The 14,540-nt window shown below is 40.6% G+C and overlaps 1 protein-coding gene across 1 annotated transcript; it reads right to left on the bottom strand.

Annotated features, from left to right (window-relative positions):
* Nucleotides 1-1,789: 1,789 nt before the first annotated feature.
* On the bottom strand, nt 1,790-13,211 carry LOC149276249 (synaptotagmin-12-like). Its single transcript, XM_089503833.1, has 7 exons — nt 13,178-13,211; nt 11,454-11,647; nt 8,364-8,729; nt 3,671-3,886; nt 2,834-2,954; nt 2,287-2,420; nt 1,790-1,963 (listed from the first exon to the last, which is right to left on the bottom strand). Exons 1-7 carry the CDS (start codon nt 13,209-13,211, stop codon nt 1,790-1,792), a joined length of 1,239 nt encoding a protein of 412 aa, XP_089359959.1.
* Nucleotides 13,212-14,540: the final 1,329 nt, after the last annotated feature.

The raw sequence follows: 14,540 nt of genomic DNA, 5'->3' as shown, positions 1-14,540 counted from the left end.
GAATCCAAAGAAAATTGGTTATTTATCTTAATATTTGCATTAAACATTGGTTATTAATATTACAGGCAATAACAAAACAATTTATTTACACCGTCAAAGCAATTTGTATGGGTTTTTTTGTTGGTTTTTTTTTTCATTGCTTTAGTGTAATTTGTTCTTTGAAATAATCGGCTAATTTAATGCACAATTAATATTGTAATTTTAATAGATTTTTTGTTTTTTTTTTTTAGATTTTATTTTTATTTTCAGAAGACCCAGAGCTTTTCTGGTGATAAATATTGCGCAATTACTATAGAAACCATTTTTTTGCTGACTGTTCCAAATTTTAATTCCGACCGTCAATTGGCGTTGGCTACGCCACGTCGCGGAACGGCTCTTTGACACGTGATCTTTAATTAGTTTCATGACGTTCCGGCGTGCAGTAAAGTGGTCCCACGTGTACAAAAGTGTATAGATATGTAAACAGACACTGCACGTCGGGTAAATATGCCATTTCATAATTGGCAACTCATCACAGAACGTTCTCTTATTAATCAGAAGGTCATTTTCAGCTCCTTTTTCTGCTTTACAACGTAGGCATCTTATACAAAAATTATTTTATGTAAATTTTGTCATCCTTTCTAATTTTTTTATTCGGTTTTAGTGAAAAATATGGTTATTTGGTGCAGTTATTTTTATAATATCATCAACGCTATTAAAAAATACTCTGGATACAATGTAATTGAAGAATGGATATTCTGGAAATATTTGGAAATTATATTAACCCCTTAATGACAAAGCCGTACATGTACGGGCTCAAAATGCATTGTTTTCAATGGGTTTAGGGGCCGCCCATTGTCCTTAAGGGGTTAATAAACTGTCGCTTTTCTTTATGGATCTAGTAGCGGGCGGCATGCCTTTAGTTACAATGTTCCTTAACTACTAATAAGATAGTATTTTAAATAGTAACTTTTATTTTAGAAATATATCAATGTATAAATATTTTTTATCTGTTCCCGCTATGATTTTCATGTAAACATTCATCGTTTGGCATTCAAAATATTTAATATAGAAAAGCAGGCCAACGCTCGGGGATATGGCTTAATTCGTCTCGACTCTTTTAAATAAGGCTTGTAGGAAAGAATATTAAATTAACTTTGCTTTGTTTTGTCATATAAGTACATACCCTAAAGTGTCAGGATTTTATTTTGTAGGCGCCATGCAAAATATACATATACAAAGAGATTGTATATCATACTCTTAACAAGTGTCTTAAAACCAGGGCTTCAAACAACTAGCCGTCCGGCACACCGGGCAAAGGCTGGATATGTCTGTCCGCCAGAGACATGAGCGTAAGCATGAAGCTGACCTTAAAGTGCCAGGGCTGCCTGGTGATCGCCAGTTCCACCAGTGCTGAAAATGCCGTCAAGATGCCTTTACACACAAAAGACCCCTAAGCATTAAAAAAATGGCCTTAGAGGGGGGGCATAAGCATAAAGTGGATGGGTAATGGGTGGAAATTGAACAAAAGCCCCACATCCTGGTCCTCCACCATGGTGGTTGAGAGAGCACTCCTAGTCTGTCCAAGTGGGAGATCCAGCAGATGACACATGTCACATTGTAAAGGACGATTACATGTTATATAAAATAAAAACATAAATCCAGCAAGCTCGCTGCCATCAAACACAGGTTGTGAGACTGTTACGCTAAGCATTACGTGGTGTCGTGTGTCCATTTTTTAGTTCTTCCATGCTGAGACGACCATCGCTCCCACCCAAGAGCTTCCACCCCCACCCAGTTTGATATATTTCTAGTTTTTTCTTAGTTGGTGCCACATGGACACCGGCTTTCTTAACGTAGCTAACATTTGGTTCCAATGAGCCATGCCCATTCCAGCTGCTGTGGGACTGATGATAACGTGTCCAACATTCTCCGTTCTTCCGCCTTCGCAGCATTCTGCAACCGTGATCCTCAAAGACAGATCCTGAAAAGAAATGGATCGCATTGTTATTTGCTGCACACGGTATGATTCTAGCTTTTTGTTACAATCTCTATGCAATTTGCCCTTCTTGTGGCATATATACTTAATTTATCTTTATTTGTATTTGGCTCTTCTGAGTATCTGATTTATCCTGTTTTTTTTTTTTTTTACATTTCCAACAAAATGTAAATTTTTTTAATTTTTTCATAAATCCTTTCTAAATCCCACAAGCTAATTATTATATTCCTTAAATCAAGTATCCTGTAACTTCTATCAAAGATCCCCAGATATTTTAGAATGTAAATGAATGAGCGGCTATGGCTCACCTGCAGTACAATAGCTGGAACAGAGAATATCATTGCTTCGTTAAAAACAGGATTTCGGTCATCGCGCTTTACCGCTGTCTTTTTCTTACTGATCTTTCTGCCATCTTGAAGGAGGTAAACCTTTACAAATGGATCTGTGAACATAGTAATGGAATCATTTTTTGAATGTTGATTTTTTGTTTCCATGTCTCATGTCTCGTTATTTTAATTTGGGCCAAAGGTGGTGTAGAATAGTGGAGTTTACTTCAAGCTCCGCTTCCACAATTGAACATGAGCATCGGCCACTAAACAGAAAAGGAATGATATTTTGGTGATGCAATCAGTTTTAAAAGTGTTAAATTCAGCAGAGTAGGTGGAACAGGACCTTTAAAGTAGGAGACCACACTTTGTCTATGATGTCAACTGCACCAGAACCCAGGTCAACTGGAAAGCAGTGGCAAATAGGTCATCGCTGTTAAAAGTAAGATATTGGGGGGCATGATTTTATGAATAGTTGACCCTTATCTATATTTGGCACAGTTCTCTATTTTTAAACAGTACATTTTACCTCCTGTGACTCTTCCTTCTGTCAACGCCAAGTTTTTCCCTTTGACTACGACAACGGTGAGACGTTCAGCGGTTGGCAGGTAACTAAGAGACAGAAGAATCTCGCCTACAGAGTCCACGGCCTGAAATATCAACATTGTCCATAGTGAGACACATAGAGAGTGTTCCCCCATGGCTCCGTCCGTTACCGGAAGTACTCCGGGAGGCCAGAATAATACAGACGGAGTTGAGGAGAAAGAGAGGTGCGTTATTCTGGCGTCTTGGAGCACTTCCGCACGGCAGCCTCTCCCCTTTCCTTCAATAGAAGGAAAGAGAGAGAGTGCGCTCCGAGAGGCCTGGTTAACGGAGCTGATACTGGGCAGAAGGGAAGAAAAAAAGAAGACAGAGGATAAGGTTAGGGAAGAACAACAACTGTGGAAAAGGAGACAGAGGCACAGAAACGGTCAGCAGAGAAGGTGGCAGGACATTGAGAGAGAGCGTGAGAAAGAATGAGTATGAGAGAGTGTGAGGGAATGTGAGAGAGGGACAACGAATTTCGTAATTTTGTTCGAAACCAAAAAGGCAGGAAACAAATTTGTTGTCCAAAAAGGAATGGCCAAAAAGAAATACAAAATTTGTCTGTGTGACCCTGAAAATCTGCCCTTTTACCCTGTGACCCTGAGATTGGGGGAAAACCCTAAGAATTCCCAGATATGGTTAGGGATCCATTTAAGCCTTCAATTGGTTCATGGCTTTATCCTGTAGCCTTACTTTGTGAGTTCTATGCCAGTATCATATATATCTACAAGTAACAGTAGTTAAATTGCTTATATCGACGTAATTGAGCTAGTCCATTGACCTTGTTGACGTCCTGTAGATATATCCACGTGCTAAAGGGCCGCAATGCCAGATCCAAGTCTGATAACTTCAGTTCGGCGACTCCTGTGCTGACATTCCTCTCATCTCCATCAATTCCAAATATTGAGAACTTAAGGCTGTTTTCTTCCAAAGCCAGCGGGTCGAGAGGAATCGAGAACGTCTCATCGAACAAAACTGAATATGAATTTCTTTGTATCTGTCAAAACAAGGAATTATGCGTATGTCAACAGAAGATGGTGCATCACTGAAATGTTTTTAGATGAAAGGCATTGAAATGTGTGACTTGTTATGGAACGCACACACATTATGTGAATAGGAAATTCACATAATTCATTCATTCGGCTTTAGAGAGAATGAATGAACAAGCATTGAAAGAGGTAGTATCATCTTTAAACAATATCCCATGGCAAATATCAGTTCATTCATGATAAGACATAACTGGAGCAATTCTTGTGCAAAGTGGTTTTAGGTCAGGAAATTGTAACTCAAAGTGAACAACTATAATCCCCAAATTTAGTAAAAATGTGCCTCTCCCACCAAGAGCTTCCACTCCCACCCACTTATTTATTCCTTGACTACAATGGATCTTTCTGAATGTTCTTGGGAGTAGCAAATGTCTATCATACATCAATGGAGACCACCAGTGGTAATGCAACCCAACAATCTATTGATTCCTGCAATTCCAGGAGAACAAGCTGAAGACATATGGGCCAAAAATTGTCTATAGGACCATACTTAATCGCTCCTCTGCTTCCAGGAACTATTCAGCAGATGAGTTGGACAGGGGGTTATGGAAGAGCCAAACATTTTTTCTGGTCTTCTTCCACCTTCACCTTTTTCTCATTCATTTCCAGTCATTTTCAGCAATGACCAAACAAGTCCCTCGATGTACTTCCTTTTTACATAAAGGCTAACGTAAATACATACTGGTTCATTTACAAAAGTAACAAAACAGCCAGTGTTAGAAAAAAAAAAAACCTCCAGACCAATTATCTTTAAGACAACGTATTTCTGATTTCTTGTTAACTCTTTAACTTTCATCTCAATCACTCCTCAGCCGTCTTTTCTATTTGTTTTGAGTTCGAAGTGAACGGATTAGCACTTTTTGTGTCTGTCTTCCTGGAACACATTGCAGAGATCTTATTACTAAAGTGCATTGGGAGACGAGGCAATATTAAGGGGACGAGTCTCTGGACTAGAAATATAAATTGTTAACTTGTTAACTTCCTTGTTAACGTGTAACGTGTTTCTGGGGGATATGGACATGAGAAGAAGGAGCTCGAGAAAGCCGGGATAGGCAATATGTTCCTCTCGTGTTCCTTCTGTCCATATGGAAGTAATAGTCCACAGCAATTACAGTGCCTACTGATCCCCAATCTTTGGGGTGGGATTACCGACTCTTTACAACTCATGACCCCAAATCAATTCTATTCTGTTGACTTCTGTGATATTAACATTTAATAACCTTGGCTGTTCATCTTAGAAGATGGCGATTCCTATATCCTTAGAGATGACGATGAAGAGTTGGCGTAGGCTATTGAATATCTTCCAACAAAGGAAACAGGCGATCGGATGTGTTTACAAAGAAATCCAGCCAATGGGAATCAGAAAATAAAGAACGTTGTAAAAATGTACATTTTGGAAAGAAAATGGAAAAACAAAGCAGTTTAGCCACTGTACAGCTCAGAGTACAAGACGATCGATATTCTTCTCAAGTGTTAAAGACATCTGTCGATTGTTTGGGCTCCTGGGATTCTGACCAGGCAGATAGCGGGATAATATCCAATTTTACTTGTTACAGGTTTAGGATCCACTCAATATTTTAGCTTTATTTATCCCGAAATCACTTTTAACATGATCATGCGGCTCCACCAAGATTCCCTAATACTGACTTAGTGCGGCCCTTGATCCAGCTGATGGCTGATCCAGGGGTATTTAATAATGAAATGAAACAGAGAGGGCAGTTCTCGTCCCTTTTAATACACGACAAGGGGGGTGTAAAGAGAATGTATGAGCCGTTCTGGAGATATGTACAAAAATCTATTTTCACAAACATGGAACTTGTCAGCAGATCACACCCAATCAGCCCATCTAGTCGGCCCTTTTTCGTGATGTAAAGCCTAAAACCTTGGTCTCGTCTTAGATAACCATCATTATTTACATTCCATCACTGTATTAACCTCTACCACCTCTGTCAAGATGATGCTCCATTTATCTACCACCCTCTCTATAAAACCTTAGAACATTGCTCTGAAATATCTTATTTAATATGAATCTTCATGGGCACCCAGACCCTACTGCTTTGCTAACCGCACCACCAAGTGGTAACGTGCAACCAGGGATGGGGTAGGGTCCTTTGATGACCTCATGACATCCTTAAAATGCAGAAAGTGTCGAAGGCAGGTGATTTTAGACTAGTAGGAATCATGGAAGGGCATAATTATTAGTATATATCTTTAACAGCGTCGCTTGCATATACGCTTGTTCCATTTTCCGGGACTATATTGCTCAACGGATTTTTTGACAATTTATTGGAACGTTGACATACATTTTAGTATACGGAGATTGCGGTAAGGAAGGGGGGGGGGGCAAAAGGAAATAATTTCATGGTCTACCCAGCAACAATTACAAGATCTTCAGTGCAGGAAACAAGTGGAGCCTGTAATCAATTTTCCATACCGCCGCAGTCTCTGCAGAATTCAGTTAGTATACCCTGGACTTGGCGCATGCTAATTATACTGGTATATATATATATATATATAGATAGATAGATAGATAGATAGATAGATAGATAGATGGGAACCAGCAACGATCGCCAGGGGTCTCATCTACAATAAAGACAGTTTTGACCCCTAGTATCATTTTTAAACCCTAATGGTTTCTTAATAACACAATCAATAGAAGTCGGGGAATAATGAAGCGCGAATGGTTAATTCGTGTTAGGACGCCGATGGGCAGAAGGATTGAATGGAAGGGGTTTGAGTTGTGGGTTAAAGGTCTCTTTTTCGTGACGCTTCCCGCGTTGTTCTATGAGCTGTAATTAACGCGTGCGCGGCCGTACTGGGAAGCAGCAGCGAGACAGGGATCCGAGCTGTCCCTTTTTAATGAGCGGCTAAGATATTAAAGTCGTAGCTTGTACGCCCACGCCGCGCGCTGGGATGCTGGAAACCTGGCGTGTTCGAGCCCCGAGGGAGATTCTGTCTGCTTCATCTCTACGCGATTCACCAGCTTTAACTGGATTTCCCTTTCACTGCAGTGATTCAGGAGAACAGAATATATACATATATATATATATATATACAGATACATATATACCGGTATATGCAGACACACACACAAATATAATGTAATATCGTAAATAGGTTCCAAATTTATACAATGGTGGAATATAATCGAGCGCCTCTCTCTCGATATATACAGTAATAACGCTTGGATATAACCATAGATGGTTGGGTTGTCCCTTATTCACAAGGCCTGTCGCCTATCAATGCACAGAATGGAGCTGAAATATTTTTGTGTCTCTTATTATAACATGGGAACCGTGTGCAGGTCATAGATCCGTGATCCATTTCTGACCATTCCCTTATAATTTGTTTGATGGATACACATTATAAGGAGGGTTTCGTTTAGTTTGTTGTCTGTTTTGTACTATGCAATGACCTATGTGGGGTTCTATGGAATATTGGTATAAATTGTATGGATCTGGTAGGTAGACATCCACAAATGGAGTCTTCTACTTCACATGGTAGCAAAGTTTTATTTCTAGCTCAAACAAAATAAAGTGGTGTTGGGGACGAAGCAACGCAGAATTCTGGTGCAAGGTGATGCAATTACCATAGTAACCAGTGCAATGTTCCAGCTGATGGCTTCATTTTTCTACTTCTGAGTTGCTTTTCTATCGATGATCTCAGTATATTTAACACGGTAAGCCAAGCAAAATTAAATATTGTTTCTTAGTTATAAGTGCAGTGAAATATTGTTTCTGAGTTATACGGCTGGCATCTTGTGCCATGTGTCCCAAATCATAATGTTTTTCTGCGTTTCATGGTATGACATCAGATGACATCAGATCATCAACCTACCCGTTCTCCAGGTCACAATCCGTGAAGAAGGACAGGCATTCTAAAAATGTTAAAAGGGACACGAGACCCTCCAATTGCTCATGATACGTAGACATTTTCAGTTACAATGCCTGTCCTTCTTCAGGGATTGTGACCTGGAGAACAGGTAGGTTGATGATCTGATGTCATCTGATGTCATACCATGATATCATATGGTGACGGGCGTTCCACTGTTCTTTAACATGATCATAACGATAACCATGTAACATATAGTAGGTGCGACCATTTGATTAGACAATGCTCTTAGCTAACCCAGCATTGGTTGGATACCTTGCGTAGTACGACGAAGGACTTGTTTCCATTGGCTGGTGGGAGAATTATATCCTCTGGCTCCAATCAGGTTTAAATCCTTTTCCTCAAGCAATCTAATTCACTAGAATAAGATTAGAGCTCTGTGGATTTTCCACACTTTGCCCAAAATCAGAAAATTCTGAACAATTGTGCTGTAAAATATTATGGTTTAGGTAAAAATTAAAAAATTCAAGTAATCGGTATACAGTATAGTTCTCAATACGCATAAAAATCATTATTTCCAAAATGAAACATACTTACCCTAGAAATACCGACAATTTGTTCATCCGGGAGCAGACTGATGTGCACGAAGCAGGACTCGAAGTTACCGTCTTCTTTCTTTTCCAGAAGATCTTTTCCTTGTAGTAAGGAAACGTGTAGCATGTTAGAATTAACTACATATTCCATGGTGACTTCGATTTGTCCAACAGTAAAGTCTTGGCCAAAATTATTGCCGATGGAAGATATGGAACTGAGGGAATCGGTAGAAAGGGATTTCCTCATCATGCCATATGGTGTCATCTCCATATCTCTGCTGTTCAGTTCCATAGGTCCAAATTCATTGATGCTCTCGTAAGTATCGATGAGGTCTGCCATATTGTTTGCAGAGCCGGTAGGAGCCTTTCTCTGCAAACAGAAATAGATTAATAATTAGGAAACATTATACCACAGTAATTGTTAAATTGGCATCCTGGAGATTATATGTTTGCCCATTCAACTTTTACTAATTAGTAGAGGAATGTGTGTCAGTTTGTCTGGGAATCAAAACTTCTAGTCCAACCAAGTAATGGTTTATTTCCACCAACTGTGGACCACATCACCTACCATGATTGGTCAACTGGAGGGACTGTGGATTATTATCGCTATCTAGGTCTTAATTCCGCACCGGCTGGGCAAGCCGCTCAGTGTGCGGCAAAAGCTGTGCATATGGACAGCCAGGCTTACCCGTAAAAGAAGGAAGATCCACCTGACCAACCATATGGACAATTGAGAAGACCAAAATCCAGGTGAGAAGAAGAGCCCGGCACAAGCATTTACTGCACCAATCTTGTGAAGCCAAGCAACGCAATGGGCTCCAGCCCAGATCTAACCAATGTTGGCTCTACAACTTAACTCACAATGAACTAAAGCTAAGCCAAGCGATCAGCTTAAGCCCTGCCCTAACCAATGTTGGCTCTCCAGCTATACTTAGACTGATTAACCCAATGCTGACTTTAAGAAGGGTCATTTCAGGTTAGAGGACCAAGTTCATTTAGTGTTCACATTGGAAGTGAAAGAATATTACCCACGGCATAGATCACACCAAGCTACACAACGAGCGAGCAGGAGACAAAGGCCTGTGCAACACTCAGTTACACCTGACATCTTTGTATCATAAATGTTTGATAAACCCTTGCATTTATCTGAATTGTGTTAATATATAGCTCCCACTTTAAGATTTGCACATGGCATCATACGCTTTATTATTTCCCCTCCAAGACACACCATGTGCACTCAGACAGGGAACATTTATTAGTTTATATTCATGAATTTCCCTCTCGGGTAATTTACCAAACAATTACTGATATCTACTTTGATTTTCCTACTGGGCACGGAAGTGACTTTGCTTTCCAACTTTTTAATTATCTGTTGTACGAACAGGATAGATTACCATACATGCTGAGGATTTGCATCTTAATTAGTGTCTTAAAGGTATAGTAAACGCCTGTTTTATGAATCAGTGAAGAAAAAAGTGCAATGAGTTAGGAGTATAGGTAGACACAAGGGGATGCTGGCACCATTTAGCCCAGGGGCAAGCCCAAGCTAATAGTGATAATAAAGTGTCCCAAAACTTTTGGCTAACAATGCCATATAAAACAAATCTCAATGGATTATATAAAAGGATCATAGAAATAATCCAGTCCAGGTGTAAAGGCTGCATGCAGCCCTTGTTACAATAGTTCCCCCGGTGGCTAGATGTGGAATGACACACACAACACACAAAGGGCTTCTGCTTATCAAAGCAGCGCCCTTGTCGGCCCTGTCCTGGTCACACATTGGGGACCCTCGCAAGATATCAAAAGTTGTATGGTGTTTCAGAAAGCGTACACACATCATGTGTTCAGCAATGGCTGCAAGCCTCCCCAACTCACTTAAAATAACAACACTGCGGAACTTATTAAACAATTATTGTGCTTTCTAGGAAGCTGGGGGGGGGGGGGTTCTATTGATCAAGGCTTTCATTGACAACCTGCAAGGGCCATCACGATAATGAACCAACAGCCCTTCGTACATGAAGCCCGGTTAGGATAATCGGAAAGAAGTGCTTGTTTGTTAAAATAGATGCAGAGATACTTAGTGGAGTAGAAGATGCATTCAGTTAATGAAATACTATATATATAGTACAGTATTATAAATATTTACAAACAGGATAATATATACTATATGAATATATACACTCTACTATTCAAAGGTTTGGGGTCACTTAGAAATCTCCTCGTAAATGGAAGAAAAGCAAATGTTGTTCATTAAAATAACATGAAATGAATCAGAAATCCAGCGCAGACGGGGTTAATGTTGTAAATGACTATTGTAGCTGGAAATGGCTGATTTTTAATGGAATCTCTTCATAAGCGTACAGAGGCCTTTATCACTCCCATCACTTCTGGGTTCCTATGGTCCTTTATCACTCCCATCACTCCTGTGTTCCAATGGCCCTATATCACTCCCATCACTCCTGTGTTCCAATGGCCCTTTATCACTCCCATCACTCCTGTGCTCCAATGGCCCTTTATCACTCCCATCACTCCTGTGTTCCAATGGCCCTTTATAACTCCCATCACTCCTGTGTTCCAATGGCCCTATATCACTCCCCTCACTCCTGTGTTCCAATGGCCCTTTATCACTCCCATCACTCCTGTGTTCCAACGACCCTTTATCACTCCCATCACTCCTGTGTTCCGATGGCCCTTTATCACTCCCATCACTCCTGTGCTCCAATGGCCCTTTATCACTCCCATCACTCCTGTGTTCCAATGGCCCTTTATCACTCCCATCACTCCTGTGTTCCAATGGCCCTATATCACTCCCCTCACTCCTGTGTTCCAATGGCCCTTTATCACTCCCATCACTCCTGTGTTCCAACGACCCTTTATCACTCCCATCACTCCTGTGTTCCGATGGCCCTTTATCACTCCCATCACTCCTGTGTTCCAATGGCACGTTGTGTTCGCTGATCCAAGTTTAAGTTTAAAAGGCTAACTGATCGTTAGAAAACCCTTTTGCAATTATGTCACAGCTCGAAATGTCCTTTTTCCCATATAAGCAGCTCATTGACCCCAAACCTTTGAACGGTACCGTGTGTCAGCATACCTTTTTTTTAACGTTCGCATGAGCAGTCCCATATTTTTGCTTGAGATATCGATAGTCATAGTTTGGAAAAGGAGAAGGTGATGGATAATCCCCCGATTTATACAGCTTCCACAGGTAAAGACCTGCCACTCCAAGCAATGTCAACGCCCCAGCGATATAGATTCCGATTTCCCATCCTGGAGGACTTTTGATGACTGAAACACAACGAACATACATGTGAAAGCAGATACATGCCGTGTGTATGAACTGGTATTCCCAAGCACCTCTGGGCACCAAATCCCTGCGCCCCCCGTTCCTTCCTCGATGCCCCTCTTTTCTAGTAGCTCAGAATCTTCGCTGGGTATGAGGGTATCACCGGGTAACGTGTATAAAATACAACCAGCTAAAGTCTGTATCTCCCGTGACGCTAAGACCTAAATGCTTTATATTCCTATAAATGTTTCTTTAATTGAAAGAAGAGATTTCAATAATTTTTAGTAGTTAGCTCTGTGAAATATCACCATGTGACCTGGGATGCAAATTAGTTATCCGTGCATCTAATTTGCATAATGGGGTGCATCATAATAAAACCAAACACCGGAGCCAATTATGCAAGCGCAAGATACTTTGTTTTCCACGCATAGAAATTAACACATAATAGTTCTTTGCTTTTTTTTATCATATTAACGTTCTCATGTAAGTTTGAATTGTCATACTTGGCTCTCGCCAAAACTCTTAGGAATGCCCTGAAATAATTGCTTATTTTTAACCATTTGTAGCCATGTTACATAGTTCTTTCGTATCACATGACCCATTGAAAAATGTAGAACTCAGCATTGAAATAGAAAAAGGGCTGAATTACTCAAAACAAGAAACCATGAAAATAATCTTATTATAGAACATGGCTAATAATATTTTAGAAATTATGTAAAGTGAGTCAGACATAGCTGTCTTGTTTAGTAGTTTGCACATTACTTGGCAGATTGCTAACCATATTGCTAGTTCTCACTTCTTTTCCTCTCTCATAACCTCTTCACATCCTTGTCTTGTAGACTGTTTTCAGGGTTGGCATGTTGACGCAGATCAAGCTGTCTCTTTTGGTAGTAAGGTTCATTGGCGGTGAGGAGTGAGGAAGAGGTGAGAAACTCAACCACAGTCTTCCCCCAAAAGTTTGTCCCTAACTCCATGATACTCTGGTATGATCTTCCCACAACATGTTCTTGTTTTTTTTTGTTCCATCACAATCTACAGTAGCCTTGCTGCATTAAACTCTTCCCCCCTATTGCTCCATAAAGCTTTTCCTAAGTACCCAACCTTTAGAACTTAACTCAACCTCAGAATCTTTCTCATCAATATCTACCTTGCCTTCTACCTTGGATTCTAACCTGGTCTTGTTCTATCAAAAGTCCCATTAGCTCTACTCCATCTGACTCTGCTCTAACCCCACATCGTCGTAGTCTTTCTCAAATGTCCCCATTAATGCTGCCATATACTCTCCTCCATACTTGCTTATCAGGCTCTTCCTGACCTTCGGAGATTATTGAAAATTGGTCAAGGATGCGTCTCTGGTCCATGTCCATTCCGTTGACTGTCCTTCACCTCTGCCTCAATTCCCATAGTATGAACTAACGCAATGGGCCCTTATCATCTGTATGCGAGTCCAAGAAAACACAGCTCATTCTAGAATCGATATTTGGACATTTACAGTCTGACGTTCCAACAATATTATGAAATGTCATACATACCACTCATACGATAGTCAATCACTTTGCTCTCCATGACATTAACTCAATGGCCACCTTTAAAAAAAAAAGGAATATAAGTTTGAGGGAGACATAGAAAAGGAAACCATGACCAGCTTTGACCATAACATCAACGTCAAGAGGAGGGTCCTGCATTGGGTGAAAGATTGACGTTTAAATAAAATCTATAAAAAATATAATAATATGTAAACAAATTAACTAAATGTTAAATATAAAAATACTACCCAGGCAGGTTTCTTTTCTCATTGCATGTTGTACTTTTACCGAAGCTGCTCAAGTGCAAATGATATTTTCTCTGCACCAAATAAATTAAATTTGGATGTAGATTTGACAAACGAAATGTCTAACTAATTATCACGAGCGGGTGTTATGTGGATTAGTGCCGACCAGTAACGGGATAATCCTATATCACTTTTTACAGCTGGGATTTAAGGAAAAAAAACAAATTAAATATCAATGTTTGATATATTATTTATTACATTTTCATTATAACGTATGTGCAGCAGAATTTTAGCAGGAACTAAACGTCTCAATTACTTTGAATGAGCTGTTTTCCTTGAAATCCAAACTGTACTGGGGGTCCAGATTGAGCCCCTCGGGTGAATGTGTGACCCCAAGTCAAGGAACCAGGCATTTATGTCATCAAATGACCAAAAGTGACTACTTTGGGAACTTTTTTCCGGGGTGTGTTGTAATTGTTACTGAGTGGCACGTGGGCAGTAATCCCATCCGGCCCCATCTAGTCATTAAGCTGGAGATCAGGGCCGGCCCGACAATGGAGCCGAGTGGGGCAACCGATCCAGGCTTTGCCGCCCCAAGCCCCCTTTTTTTTTTTTTTTTTTAAAGCGAAAGAGAGAGAAAGGGGCGCCGAGTGGTTTTCGCTTACCAAGCTGTCAGTACCCGCTCGGTGCCCCTCTCTCTCATCTGCGGCGAGTCTCCCTGTTCGGTCTCGGTGCCGGCACTCAGCATTACAAGCCGGCACCAAGACCGAACAGGGAGACTCACCGCAGGACTGCTGAAAGGTAAGTACAAGGGGGGGGGGTAAGGGTAAATAATAGGGAGGGAGAGGAAGGGTAGGGGGGGGCAGCATTTTTAAATTTGCCCCAGGCGGCATTTTGCCTTGGGCTGGCCCTGCTGGAGATGGAGATGCTTTGGGGGTCTTCAGTTTTAATTAAATAACAAGCAGCACCAGAAGAGAGAGAGAATTTAATATTTCTCTCCATGCTGTTTATTCGATCAGCTATCAGGAGGTCTATGACATTGAAGAGAACAAATAATAGCAAAGACCCTGTTAAATGTTTGCCCCTTGCAAATGCCCCTCTGCAGCATCCCCCCGTATTAATTT

Source organism: Sceloporus occidentalis, unplaced genomic scaffold (assembly GCF_023333645.1).
Source record: "Sceloporus occidentalis isolate IW3139 unplaced genomic scaffold, rSceOcc1.0.p SCAF_243, whole genome shotgun sequence".
Taxonomy (NCBI): Eukaryota; Metazoa; Chordata; class Lepidosauria; order Squamata; family Phrynosomatidae; genus Sceloporus; species Sceloporus occidentalis.
Note: the sequence above shows the minus strand (reverse complement) of the source record. Positions and strands in the feature narration are given on the sequence as shown.